Source organism: Pleurodeles waltl, chromosome 8 (assembly GCF_031143425.1).
Source record: "Pleurodeles waltl isolate 20211129_DDA chromosome 8, aPleWal1.hap1.20221129, whole genome shotgun sequence".
Taxonomy (NCBI): domain Eukaryota; kingdom Metazoa; phylum Chordata; class Amphibia; order Caudata; family Salamandridae; genus Pleurodeles; species Pleurodeles waltl.
This window is the reverse complement of record NC_090447.1, coordinates 1,422,220,187-1,422,235,269: the sequence shown is the minus strand read 5'-3', so window position 1 is coordinate 1,422,235,269 and position 15,083 is coordinate 1,422,220,187. Positions and strand designations below refer to the sequence as shown.

Genomic DNA, 15,083 nt, shown 5'->3' with positions numbered 1-15,083 from the left:
ACCTCAGCTCAGGACACCTTAGGGGCTGTCCTGACTGGTGGGTGGCTCCTCCTTGTTTTCCTCATTATCTCCTCCAGCCTTGCCGCCAAAAGTGGGGGCAGTGGCCGGAGGGGCGGGCATCTCCACTAGCTGGGATGCCCTGGGGTGCTGTAACAAAAGACATGAGACTTTGAGGCTCACCGCCAGGTGTTACAGTTCCTGCACGGGGAGGTGAGAAGCACCTCCACCCAGTACAGGCTTTGTTCCTGGCCACAGAGTGACAAAGGCACTCACCCAATAGAATAGCCTTTTCTAAGTCTTTAACGTCTAAACTATGGATAGTGGACTGATTTTTATTTAAATAATGTTTACAGTGGCATTTTTGTTATCGAGCTTTAGTTCTTTGGTCCAGTGTTTCTGTAACAATGCAGACTTTATGTTCTTTTTCATGCCTTTTATACCGATGTATCCACCAGGAAGCTTTCTAAGGCTCTCGATGGATTGCAATAACTGAAAAGTGAGCTTTTGACTTGATGAATTACAAACTTGAAACAATATTAAGCGGGCCATTCAAGATAAGACCTTTTCCTATAAAAGCTGTTTGACGCATTGTAGGATGCTGCCCTGGCTTACAGTGGGTACCTCATGGTACTTACACCTTGTGCAAGGTCCAGTTATCCCTTATTAGTAGATTAGTAGTGTTCTAGCAGCTGAGGCTGATAGAGGTAGCTATATTAGAGCAGCTTAGGCTGAACTAGGAGACATGCAAGATCCTACTATACCACTTATATCATATAGGTACTGTATCATAAGAAACACAATACTCAGAGTTACTAAAAATAAAGGTTCTTTATTTTAGTGACAATGTGGCAAAAATATCTCAGAGGATATACTCCCTTAGGAGGTAAGTAAAATACACAAAATATACACACAAACCAAAATCAGGTATGTAAACAGTTAGAAAAGTAGTGCAAACACTGTAGAATACAATAGGATGCAATAGGACTAGGGGCAACACAAACCATATACTAAGAAAGTGGAATGCGAACCACAAATGGACCCCTAGGCTAGTGTAGTGTGTAGAGGGTCGCTGGGAGTGTAAGAAAACATTAAGGGTGTCCAAGATACCCTACACCAAGACCCTGAAAAGTAGGAGTAAAGTGATACTACTTCCCAGAAACACACTAAACTCATGGTAGAGGATTCTGCAAAAACCACAACAGACTGCAAAGCACTAAAGACGGATTCCTGGACCTGAGAACCTGCAAAGGAAGGGGACCAAGTCCAAGAGTTGTGAAAGTGTCTGGGGAGGGGGGGCTTAGGAGCCCACTAAACCCCAGATGAAGGTGCAAAATGGCAGCCTCCGGATGGAAGAAGCTGAAGATTCTGCAACAATGAAAGGTGCTAGGAACTTCTCCTTTGTGCAGAAGATGTCCGGAGGATACAGCTTTGTTTCTTGGGAGAAAGACTGTAAACAAGCCTTTCTAGCTGCAAAGGTCACGGTTGAAGAAAAAGGGTACTGCCCGGGCCAAGGAAGGAACAGGATGTCGCCACTTGGGAGAGGAGACAGAGGGGGCCCTCAGCAACACAGAGAGCCCTCGCACAAGAAGGCAGCACCCACAGAAGTACTTGAACATGGATTCAAGAAAACTGAGCACGGCGGTTGTCTCAACACTACAAAAGAGGGTCCCACGAAGCCAGTGGTCAACTCATCGAGTCGAGCAATGCAGGACTGAGTGCTGCGGACCTGGGCTAGGCTGTGCACGAAGGATTTCTTGCAAAAGTGCACAGAAGCCTTAGCAGCTGCAGTTCACGCGGTGCACAGGATTACTGTCTGGAGAGGGGAGGCAAGGACTTACCTCCTCCAGATTTGGACAGTTGGACCACTGGACAGTCTGGGTCACTTGGGTCCACCACCTGTGTTCCAGGGGCCACGCTCGTCAGGATGAGAGGGGTCCCAGAGTACCGGTGACGCTGAAGTTTGGTGCCTGCTGGAGCAGGGGAAGATTACATCGGCTCACAGGAGATTTCTTTGTGGTTTCCAGTGCAGGATGAAGGCAGGCTGGCAGAACCCTGTCTGTGGGTTGGCAGCAGCGGTAGCTGTAGAGAAAACCCCAGATAGCTGGTTTGGCAGTTCCCGGGGTCCATAGTGGAGCCCCGGGGATGCACGGGATTGGCACCCCAATACCAGATTTGGCATGGGGGGGACAATTCCATGATTAGACATGTTACATGGCCATATTCAGAGTTACCATTGTGAAGCTACATATATGTATTGACCTATATATAGTGCACACGTGTAATGGTGTCCCAGCACTCACAAAGTATGTGGGAGCACCTTGGCTAGTGCCCGGGTGCCCTCACACTTAGTAACTTTGCACCTAACCTTCACTAAGTGAAGGCTAGACATATAGGTGACTTATAAGTTACTTAAGTGCAGTGTAAAATGGCTGTGAAATAACGTGTGCGTTATTTCACTCAGGTTGCAGTGGCAGTCCTGTGTAAGATTTGTCTGAGCTCCCTATGGGTGGCAAAAGAAATGCTGCAGCCCATAGGGATCTCCTGGAACCCCAATACCCTGGGTACCTAGGTACCATATACTAGGGAATTATGAGGGTGTTACAGTGTGCCAAATAGAATTGGTAAAAATGGTCACTAGCCTATAGTGACAATTTTAAAGGTAGAGAGAGCATAAGCACTGAGGTTCTGGTTAGCAGAGCCTCAGTGACACAGTTAGGCACTACACAGAGATACACATACAGGCCACAAACTATGAGCACTGGGGTCCTGGCTAGCAGGGTCCCAGTGAGACATATAAAACACACTGACAAATAGGGTTTTCACTCTGAGCACTGGTGTCCTGGCTAGCAGGATCCCGGTGAGACAGTAAAAACACCCTGACATATACTCACAAACAGGCCAAAAGTGGGGGTAACAATGCTAGAAAGAGGCTACCTTCTTACACTAATTTTTTGGATTTTTGAGAAGTTAGCATCTTTTTTATCTACTTAAATCAAATATGGTATTTTGAAGAAAGAATCTATACTCATCTATGTTTTTTTCATCTCTTTTGTTTTTCTCATGTCACTATACAGGCTATGAGGATATATACTTTACCTATTTCTTGAGGTACACTTTTGTGTACAGGCTATTGGTAAGGTGTACGTTTTTTACTTAATCACTAAGACATTTCGGGATATTCTCAATTTTCTTTCCTTTTTCGAATCACGTCTTCCTCCTGGGTGCATGACTGTCAACTCACCAACAATATGATTACATCTAATTTCTGGCACTATGCAATACACTTTTCAACTGTTGGAACGCTTGGTTTAGGATCATGTCATAGTAGGTTCGTACTCTTGTCTCCTACCTTATTGTACTCTCGGCACATATTCTAATACTAATTCATAATATACATTATTTGGAGTATAAGTCTTGACGTTGTAAACTCTATTATGGTGATCAGATGATCACATCATATGTAACACATAATGCTCATGACAAGTGAGTTCTTTTGATTTGTGATCATTGGTGTTTGAAGACACATCTTTTTTTTTCTATTATCAGTCCTGAAGAAGTTTTGTATTTGGGACGAAACATGTCGACTGATTCTTCAACTCAACTAGGAACGTGTTTAAAAAACTATAATCTTTATTTGTATCGTGATGAAACCCATTGTTCACCTCAAGAGTCATATTAAAGGTATAATTGGGTTCCATGTAAATTGATGCTTTCTTACTGAATTGTATGACTGTGTTCTTGTCATTTAACCATTATGCTTGATTAAAGCACAACAAGATATTTTTGTCTGACATTTAGATATGGGTCACAGGGTGCTCCGATCTATGGTGGTACCATTAACTAGGGACTTACAGTGATAGCTAAAGAGTTTGCTAATTGTGCAAAACAGCTGTGCAGTTTGGGGGAACAAGAGCTGGCACTGGGGACCTGGTTAGCAGGGACCCAGTGCACTAACAGTCAAAGCCACATTTGAAACCAGACACAAACTGGGGGCTAGCCATGTCAAAAAGGGTGCTTTCCTACATTACCCCCAACCACCAAACAAAAGAGGATGAAAATAACTTTCCCCAAGAGATTCTTCATCTTCTAAGAGGAGGAACCTGGAAAGGCCATCTGTATTGGCATGATCAGTCCCAGGACTATGCTCCACTGTGAAGTCCACTACCTTAACAATTTGGGATTTTCACCCTTCATCAGCATAAGACATCTGAGAGGCCTGTGGTCAGTACGAACAAGGAAGTGAAAGCCAAACAAGTATAGCCTCAACTTATTCAGGGACCAAATCACAGCTAATGCTTCCCTCTCAATGACACTCCAACACTGCTCTCTGGAGAGTAAGCTTCTGCTACTGAAAGCAACATGCTGGTCATGACCATCATCATTGATTTGGGAAAGGACTGCTACCCCATGTTCAGAGGCATCTGTCTGCACTATGAACTGTTCGGTGTAATCTGGAGCTTTGAGAACAGGTGCTGAGCACATTGCTTCTTTCAAGGTGTAAAAGGTCTTTTGACAGTTCACTGTCCAGTTTACTTTGTGTGCAATTTCTTGGATGTCAGCTCTGCAAGAGGGGCCGCAATAGAACCATACACCCTTCACAAACCTCCTGTAGTACCAATTCAAGCCAAGTAATCTCCTGACTTGAGTATGGGGTGTTGGAGCTACCCCGTCCAGAATCGTCTGGATCTTGGCTCGCAGTAGTTGAACTTAGCCTCCACTTACAAGGTGGCCCAAGTATACAACATGGCCCTGCCATATCTGGCACTTGCATGCCTTTGTACTGAGGCCTGCCTTTTTCAGAGCCTCAAGGACCTTCCCCAGGTGGATCAGGTGATCTTGCCAGGTACAGCTAAAGACAGCAATATCAACTAGATAGGCTGCACTAAAGCCTTCTAACCCAGCCAGGACTGGACTTTGTTCACCAACCTTTGGAAGATGGCAGGGGCATTCAGTGAACTGATAATGCTCATCAGGAGTGAAGAATGCACATTTTCCTTTTGCTCCAGGGGTCAGACCTATCTGCCAGTACCCTGATGTGAGATCACAAAGTGCTGAGATATTTGGCTGCCCCATATCTGTTAATTAGTTCATCAGCCCTAGGAATGGGGTAAGCATTGTTTTTGTCAGAGCATTGAGACCTCTATAGTACAAACAAAACCTCCTTTCGTTTTTTTCCACCCTGGGAGTGAGTCTTGGGGACTAAAACCACTGGGCTGGCCCAGGGACTTACAGTGTTTGAAGACTCTCAATTCCAGCATCTTGCCATCTTCAGCTTTGAAGCTCTTTGAGACTGTCTGTATATTTTGTTTTTGACAGGTAAGCTGTAACCAGTGTCCACATCATGTGTGCACCAGGTAGTCTGATCAGGAGTCAAGGAGGAGAGCTCAGCATACTGCTGCAAGACTTGCTTATGGTCAGCCTGCTGTTGGTCAGTGAGGGTGTCTGAAAAGATAACTCCCTTTCTGAGCCATATTTAGGATTGCTGGAGAGGAGATCAGAGAGTGGTTCAGTCCCTGCTTCCTGTCCTTCATCAGTGACCATGAGCATGGTCATCTCAGCTCTGTCATGATAGGGTTTAAGGCAGTTTACATGGATAACCCTTTTGGGGCTCCTGCAAGAGCCAAAGTCCACTAGGTAGGTGATTTCCCCTTTCCTTTCTATGATGGGGTAGGGTCAACTCAATTTATCCTGGAGGGCCCTAGGAGCCATAGGTTCAGACACCCATACCTTCTGCCCTGGTGGGAACACCATCAATGCAGCTTCCTGGTCATACCAGAGATTCTGAAGCTCTTAGCTGGCCTCAAGATTTTTTGAAGCTTTTTCCATGTACTCACCCATCGTAGAATGAAGGCCAAGCACATGGTCCACAATTACCTGCTTAGGCTTTCAGAAAGCTCTCTCCCATCCCTCTTTCACAAGACAAAGTGGTCCCCTTACAGGATGCCCAAACGGAAGCTCAAAGGGGGAAAAGCCCACTCCCTTCTGTGGCACTTCCCTGTCAGCAAAAAGTAGGCATGGCAGTAAGACATCCCATTTCCTTTTGAGTTTTTCAGGAAATCCACCAATCATGCCTTTCAATGCCTTGACGAATCCTTCAACAAGGCCATTGGTCTGTTGGTGATAATGAGTGGTGAAGTTTTAGGTCACACCACATTCAGCCCACATGTGTTTTAAATAATCAAACATTAAGTTTGTACCTCTGTCTGACACCACCTCCTTTGGAAAGTCCACATAAGTGAATACACGAATGAGGGCCCTAGCTACCTCAGGGGTAGTAGTAGTCATCAGGGGAATTGCTTCAAGATTCCTGGTTGAATGATCCACTACAACCAGTATACATCTATTTCCTGATGCTGTTGGAGGGTCAAGGGGACCGACAATGTCAGTCCCTACTCGTTCTAAAGGAACCCTAACCACTGGAAGTTGAATTACGGTGGCCATTGGATAGCCACCTGTCTTGTCACTGGCTAGACAGGCAGTACAGGAGTTACAAAACTCCTTCATCTTTTGGGACATACCTGGCCAGTAGAAGTGGATTACCAACCGACTCCATGCTTTTGCATGGCCAAAATACCCAGCGAGGGGGCTATCATGGAGCAAAGTGAGGAGAAACTCTCTAAACTGCTGAGGCACTACCACTGACCCAGTGGCCCCAGGTTTGAGGTTCAGGCCTCAATTTAAAGGTGTCCCTCCTCCCTATAGGTCCGGTGGGAGCCACTGATATCTTTCTTTTCCTGACCAGTAGCTTGCTGGTCAAGAGTTGGACATAGCCTCTGCTCCAGCACAGATCCTACCAAGAGGGTCACCCTGATCCTAGGAGCTCTGCAGTGTAAGGCCCAAGCTCCTGAGGCTCAGTTCCCTCTGGGGCTGGCAGGTCTTCTCCCTGAGGAGAGGGGACCTAATTGGAAGCTGCCTTCCCTTTTCTCTTGGTAGGTTGGGCCAGTCTCGTAGACTCAAACTCTACTTTTTCACTCTGTGCTTTGCACTGTGCTCTTGTTTGTACACACACCCATTCAGGTATACCCAGCATAGCTTCATGGGTCTTTCTTTCGACCTGAGCCCATGCTGAGTACTCAAGATTATTGCCTAGCAGACATTGTACAAGGATTGCAGGAGATACCATCACCTTCTTCTGGCCAGTAACCCCCTTTTCTAAAGGTACTAGCACCATGGGATGTACCTTAGCCTCATTATCAGTGCTGAGGACTGAATATGTCTCACCAGTCAGATATTGTTCTGAGGACCCTAGCTGCTCAGTCACCATGGCGTTACTGACTCCAGTGTCTCTCAGTGCTTCAACGTGATTTCCATTAATTTAATGAGACTTATCTGTATCTCTCCAGGTTACTGGGCCAGACAGTCAGGGCCTCAACAACCATAGATGGAGGAATTTGAAAAGTGGTGTCCACTTCAGCTCGTCCACCTTAGGGATTGGACTGGCATAAAATGGGTAAACCTTCTAATCTGCCCAATTTTACCGCCTGTGCTGCCTCTAAAAGTGGCGTCAGGACACTGGAGCTTGTCATCTCTGCCATTACGAGAGAACTGGGACACATTACAAAGGTGGAAAGGCCTTTGAAGCTTCCACCCCTGGAATGTCTATCCTACCTGGGTGAGGTGTAGGCGTGAAGGAAAGTAGCCTCTTTCTAGCATGGTTACCCCCACTGTTTGTCAGTGTGTTTGACTGTGTTCACCGGGATCCTGCTAACCAGGACCCCAGTGATTATGCTCTCTCCTTTAAACTTGGGTTCTAGAACTTTTTTCACCCCATCTTTGACATACTGGCACCCCCAAGTAAGTCCCTAGTATATAGTACCAAGGTACCCAGGGCATTGAGGTACCAGGGGATCCCTATGGATTGCAGCGTGTATTATGCCACCCATACGGAGCCAGTGCAAAGTGTTCTGCAGGCCTGCCATTGCAGCATGTGTGAAAGGGTACATGCACCCTTTCACCACCAGGTCACTATAAGTCACTCTTATGGCAGGCCCTCCTAGCCCAGACGGCAGAGTGCAAGTACCTGTGTGTGAGGGCACCCCTGCACTACCGGAGGTGCCCCCACAAACTCCAGTTCCATTTTAATGGACTTTGTGAGTGCAGGGACATAATTGTATGCGTGAACTGGACATAAGTCACTACCTATGTCCAGCTACATAATGGCAACTCCGAACCGAGGCATTTTTGGTATCAAATATGTCAGAATCATACCCCAATACTGTTGCAAGTATTGGAAGTATGATCCCATGCACTTTGGGGGGCTCCTTAGAGGACCACCAGCACTGCTACCACCAGTCTGACATGGTTTTCCAGGCAGCCCAAGCTGCTGCAATCGCTCAGACAGGTTTCTGCCCTCTTGCTGCTTGATCTAATCAAGCCCAGGATGGCAGAACAAAGTATTTCCTTTGGGAGAGGGAGGTAAAACCCTCTACCTTTGGAAATAGGTGTGATTAGCTTGAAAGGGGTAGCCTCCCCAAGCCACTGGTATGCTTTGAAGGGCACATTTGGTGTCCTCTGTGCGTAAACCAGTCAACACCAGTTCAGGGACGGCCAGTCACTGCTCTGGTACAAAACTGGACGATGGGGAGGGGAGTGACCAGTCCCCTGTTTATCACCACCCCAGGGGTGGTGCTTAGAGCTCCTCCAGAGCGTCCCTGGGTGCTGCCATCTTGTTTCCAAGGTTGGCAGGGAACCCTGGGAACATCTGAGTGGCCAGGCCAGGCAGGTGACGTCAGAGCCCTCTCCTGATAGGTGTTTACCTGGCTAGGTGACTAATACCCCTTTCAGGGCTATTTAGGGTCTATCTTCTAGGGGGGTCCTCAGATTCGGCTTGCAAGATTCCAGCAGGAATCCTCTGCAACCTTCACTTCGACTTCTGGCCTCTGGAACTGCGACTGGACCCTCCAGGACCGGACAATCCGCCTCCAAGAAGGATTACTCTTCTGCAACCTTGTTTCCAAGGCTCCTGCCAGAAACTGCAGCATTTCCGCAGGCTGCGCATCCACTGAGGGCAGCGTGTCTTCAGTCTGCACTAGAAGCAAGAAGGAATCTCCCTTGGAGTGAAGGGGTCACTCCTCTGCATCTGCAGGCACCTGCTGCAATGACGACTGGCTGTGTGGATGTCCTCTCATCCTGAGCTACATGGATCCTGCATCACGGGTGGTGGTCCAGAGTAGTGGTTTTGGTCCTCTCTGCCAGCTGTCCACCTTTAGTGGAGGAAAGCCTTTGCCTTCTCACGCAGGACAGTATTCCCGGGCACCACGTCTCTTCCAGCTGCCAAAGCTTGTTTGCAACTCTTTCAAGCGATCTTCAGGCGACGTCTAGCTCCAGTCCACAGCACTCCTTTCTGTGACACACAGCCCTCTGTGTGGTTCTCCTGCGGCGAGGGATCCTTTTCTGTAGTGCTGCGTGGGCTCCTTCTGCAACTTCTGTGACCCTGTCCTGTGGGACTCCTGTGGGGGCTGCCTCCACTCTCTGTGTCACTGAGGGTCCCCTCTGACTCCTCCTCCTAGGTTGAGTCCTCCTGGGCCTTTCCTGGTCCCCGGCAGCACCAATTTTCCACTAACTGCAAGTTTGCCTTTGCCAAGGCCTGTTGGTGGAATTCCTGTACCAACACCCGTCTGCAATCTTCATTCCAGCGTGGGACATCTTCTGCATCCTTCAGGAACTCTTCTCCGGCTCCAGTGCTGCAGTGATCTTTATCACCGTTGACCAACTCCTGCAAGTACAGCTGGATTGGTAGAAGCTCCTACTCCTCCTGGACTCCATTGTGACTTGGTCCCATCTCTCCACAGGTCTTCCGCTCCAGGAATCCACCACTGGTTTCTTGCAGTCTTGTCTGGGTGTCTTCTTTTCTTCTTTTTCTTCCTTTTGGGTGGTTTGGGGAAATTCCAGTGATTTGCTCCTGCTTTCCTTGTCGCGGGGGTGGGGGGGTGGGGTACTGTGTTACTTACCTCTGTTGTTTTCTAGTACTCCCAGCTCCCCCCTACACATTCCACTTACCTAGGTGGGGGTCCTGTGTTTGCATTCCATTTTTTTAGTATATGGTTTGGGCTCCCCATAGGGTCACTATTGCTTATTGGTATTTGCACTGTTTTCTAACCTTTTCTATGCCTATTACTGTTTACTAGTGTATATATTTAGTGTATTACTTACCTCCTATTGGAGAGTTGCCCTTCTAGTGGTTTGTCGTAATGTGTGACCAAAAATAAAGTAACTTTAGTTTTGTACAACTGAGTGTTTTACTTTGTGTGTGTAAATGCTGTTTGACTACAGTGGTTTTGCATGAGCTTTGCATGTCATCAACAGCTACCTCTAGAGCCTGGCTTATAGACACTGCCTACACTTTACTAAGAGGGGATACCTGGACCTAGCATAAGGTGAAAGTACCTTAAGTATCTGCCACACACCAGGCCAGCTTTCTACAAGTCTTTTGTCTCAGGCCCTAAAGAGCGCTGGTTCTCACCTTGGGAGGTGGAGGGGGACAGAAACACATCTGTAGTGGTTGAAATGGTCAGGACCAGTAGGTAGGTTTTCAGGGGGCACCTCTAAGGTGCCCTCTGTGTGTATTTATTAATACATCCATCACTGGGGTCAATGAGGGTTTATTGTACTGAGATGTTTGATACCAAACATTTGAGGATTCATAGAAGCCATCATGTAAGTTGGAGAACTTGTAATTTCCAGTGCCCAGCACATGCATTTAAAATGGCTTTCCTGTGCACTTACAATGTCTCAGAATAGACAAAGACATAGCAGGGGTATATCTGCTCATGTATATATGCCCTCAAATGTGCCTTGATGCACCCTGCCTTAGGGGTGACTTACACCTGGCAAATGCAGTGATAGGGGTGCTGGCACACAGGAGTGTGTGACAGGTTGTGTTTTCAATTTGGTCTGCACCAACACACACACAGTCTGCAGCACTGTGTTTGGTGAGGGGTCCCTGAGGGTGGCAGAAATGATGCTGCAGCTGTCAGAGACCTTCCTTAGTGCCTCGGGCCCTAGGTACCAAAGGTACCATTTACTAGGGACTTACAGTGGTAGGTAAAGAGTTTGACAACTGTGCAAAACACTGCAGTTTTGGGGAATGAGATCTGGCAGGGGACCTGATTAGCAAGGACCCAGTCAACTAACAGTTAAAAACACACCAGAAACCAAGCAAAAGTGGGGGTTTATCATTTAAAAAAAAGTGCTTTCCTACAATTGTGTTTCTGAAATTGGCTCATCAGGATCTTGACTTCAAGCTCTGTTTGTCATTGCCAACTCTCTGCTTCTGGGACTTGAGTCTCTGAAGCTGAAGATGCCTTTTGGGTACACTGGGAATCAGAATCACAGTGTGGTTTAGAGTATAGACATGGTGCTCTCAAGGGCCATTCCTTGCCAGGAGCTGATGCTACGTTTTAGGTTGGAGGCCAGAAGAAAGATCCCTGGGGGTAGGTTATATGAACCTAGGTCAACGCCTGGAGTTTCAGAGAGGGCCCTGGAGAAAACTGATGTCTGAATCGTTAGAAGACCTCACTAGTTGGAGCAAGTTCCTCAACGCCCTGTCCAGATAGTGGCTTGAGAAATGCTTTGCACTGCATACTGTAATAGACTCACCATCCATTCTGTTGGTTCATGAGGGTCTATCTTCCACTGAAATCTTTGGAGGTGAAACAGCCAGACTTGTCATGGTCCATTCAGAGGCAAAGTCTATACTCCAGATGCTGGTATCTATAGAGGAACTTGTTTTACACTTAGGGCAGAACTTAAAAGGTGTGTTCTCCATAGATGATCTACTAATAAGTTATTCTTACACAATCTTGTTCTGGAATTCTCAGGATGGTTTGGCTCCAAAGTATTCGATGGCCATTTGTAGCCCTCAGTAGCATCTCTAGAAATGAATTTTAGGGAGGCGAGGGTCAAATTGGGTCACAGATCAAAACTGGTAGGGCCACTTACAAACAATATATGTGCGTGTATTTACATGTTCAAAACCGAGTTTGTATGTATGTGTGCATACACATCTATATATTTATGTTTAAATATAGATATGTACATGCATACAGTTAACTTAATCATTTTGGGAAAACCAGAATGCTTTGCAAAGATAGGCGGTTAAACAAACTAACGTGTGTGGCAAGGTGCAGTGTCTGTGTGTTTTTTTCCTGTGTCGTCTCCTGGTACAGTTAGCAACTCTGATGTTGGGTCACTGGGGTGGGATATGGGGATGCAGGACAAACAGAGTTGGGCACAGGCCCTAGCTGGCCCCCTCCATAGATGCCGTAGTCCTGGTGTGCTGTAGCTTGGTTTTCCAGTGTTCCAGCATCAACATTTTCAGCTTGTGTAGCGTGTTGTTACAGAGGAAGTTGGAGACTTCCGAACTCAGTGGAAGGAACAAAAGGGCTAATTTAGAGTTTGGCGGATGGGTTACTCCCTCACAATTGTGACAGATGTGCCGTCCCCATATTCCGATTCCCATAAGATATAATGCAATTGTAATATGATGGGTGGGATATCTGTCACGTTTGTGATGGAGGAATCCCATTTGCTAACCTCTAAATCAGGCCCAAACTGTCTAAGGTGCAGCCTGTGGCTTGAAGTTTGGGGGAGGTAACAAATTCATCCAGAAACCTCTTCCATAAAGGAAAAAAAGTTGTAATGACCATGCCCAACACTAGATACCAGGGGTGCAAAGCATGTGATAGCGAGAAGCACATAATGCAACCCTTTATTTCCTGACATCAATGTGGATACAAAGAGCAATACATATCTGCATATTAGTCACAGCCATAAAGAGCAAACTCAGTTTCAGCTCAGAGGAGCAAACATTACATGACAACGTGGCAATATGTTTGATGGTAGGCAGAATGCTTACATGTTTATGGAATCTGTGTCCACACTCCAAAACATATATTGTACTCTGGCGTAGCTCTTCATGACATATTATGCAAGGATCTTCAACAGACGACTGTAAGAAGAGAAAGACACCATACTTTGACTTGCTTTCCTTAAGTATCATTGTGGAAAACGTTACATTTTATTTGCTAGCTACAATGTATGCACATTAATAAACCAGTATGTTGAAAAGAAAGACTAAAGATTATTTTTCAACGTATAGAACACTCTTTTATATTATGAATATGATACATTTATTAAATAAATTACAACGTTTCTGTGGAGGACATTCTTTAACCACAGAGATTCCACTTATAGAACCTTGCCTTCCACATCAATTTGCACCTCTAAAAGATTTTGTGAAATTCTCATCAGCTCCTACCATCTTCTTTGTGCATATAAACCTAATCATATTTTGATGTCCAGATTTCCGGGAGTGTAACTTAGCTGTATTTTACCAACGCCCACCGCTAACTAAGATATTGCTCTACCTTTCGCTGAGCTGGGGTTTTAGATCCATTTTAACTTGTGCATTCAAGAGTAAGAAATGAAAGCAAGGATAGAAGTCTTCTGAATGAGACATTATAGACCAGCTATTTGAATATAAGTGACAAGGTAGAATGTAAAGCAGAAAAGAAATGTCAACAATAGCCTAAGAGAGATTAAAAAATAGGTCATAGTAAAGATTAAGGGAGGATTAAGTATGGATTGAGGAGACTGGTGTAAAGAACTGGGAAAACTGTTGCATTGAAATCATGTTCCATAAAAGCTATTCCTAAATACTTGGTGCATTTGGGCAATCTGATATACACATTGATGTAGAGTAGCTTTCAAATGTGACTTGTGACCCTTTCATATTGTCACCCACCTTTTTTATATTCTGCGGGTCCCTTTCACGTGTTTGCATTGATTAAAGAAAAAGTTACTTCCCCTCGGTACAATCTTTCCAGTGAATACTCTACCTGCATATCCATCTCCTTTTGAATAAATTCCCCAAGAAATACCCAACCTGGAGATGGGGCTTGAAGCACAGGATAAATCAAGAAGTCAAGGAACACCCAACGCACAAAATATACTTCACTCCACACCTCCAAATCTAAACAGTACTGCTTTGCAAAGGTGTGAAGGGAAGCCTGGGTCGCTCTTCTCCAGCATTCTACCATGGGAACTCCCCTTATGAGAGCTTTAGTTGAAGATTTGCCTTGGTGGAATAAAGTCTAATGCTCTCTAGCTATTTGCATGCCAGGACATACCACATCTTGATGCACAAGATGATCCACCCGGACAACATCCTCTTTCGGATGGTTTTGCCCTTCATCTGGCTGGTGTAGCAGATAAAAAGTTGGTCATCAAGCCATAAATCTATGATACAATCAATGCAAAAACTGATTGCACTCTTAGGACCCAATCTATGGAGCTTCTCCTTAGTGGGATTTGGTGGCAGGAAGAAGGCAGTTACGGCGACCCAAATGAAAGGGTGTGCCCACCTTAGGCAGCTCTGGATGTAAGGACCGGCTTTGTTAGCCCATGCAACGCACTAACACATCTAGCCGACTTAAAACCAATCAGTATAACTGTTTTAAAAGTAATCAATCACAAAAAAGCAACTGTATAAGGGTGAAACGGTGAACACGCTAAAAATATAAGGACCATATTAATGTCCCATAGAGGCATAATGAAGAAGTGGAAACATATTGGCGAGGCCTGTAGGAAGTTGGCTCTGTATATACTATTTCAAAGTAAGAAATAGTGTGCACAGAGTCCACGGGTTCCCCTTAGAGGTAAGTTAGTGGCAAAAGTAGATCATTCTAATGCTCTATTTTGTGGTAGTGTGGTCGAGCAGTAGGCTTATCAGAGGGTAGTGTTAAGTATTTGTTGTACACACACAGGCAATAAATGAGGAACAGACACTCAAAGACTTACTCCAGGCCAATAGGTTTTTATATTTGGAAAAATATATTTTCTTAATTTATTTTAAGAACCAAAGGTTCAAGATTTACAGTTAATACTTTAAATGTAAGGTACTTCACTTAGATACTTTAGGAACTTTGAATGAAAACAATATCATGTACAGTCTTTGTAAAAATTGAAATAAGCTATTTTCGAAGTGGACACAGTGCAAAAATCAACAGTTCCTGGGGGAGGTAAGTAAAGGTTAGATTAGGAGGTAAGTAAAATACTTACAAGTCTCAGTCCTGGGGCATAGG

General features: G+C 45.5%; 1 protein-coding gene across 4 annotated transcripts in view; it reads right to left on the bottom strand.

Annotated features, from left to right (window-relative positions):
* LOC138248711 (E3 ubiquitin-protein ligase TTC3-like) overlaps nucleotides 1-15,083 on the bottom strand; it is a 1,399,506-nt gene that overhangs the window by 23,631 nt on the left and 1,360,792 nt on the right. For all 4 annotated transcript variants that reach the window (XM_069202543.1, XM_069202544.1, XM_069202547.1 and 1 more), the window contains one exon: nucleotides 12,857-12,949. In XM_069202543.1, the coding sequence (XP_069058644.1) occupies nucleotides 12,857-12,949 (93 nt within the window). The remainder of the gene's footprint in view (nucleotides 1-12,856; nucleotides 12,950-15,083) is intronic.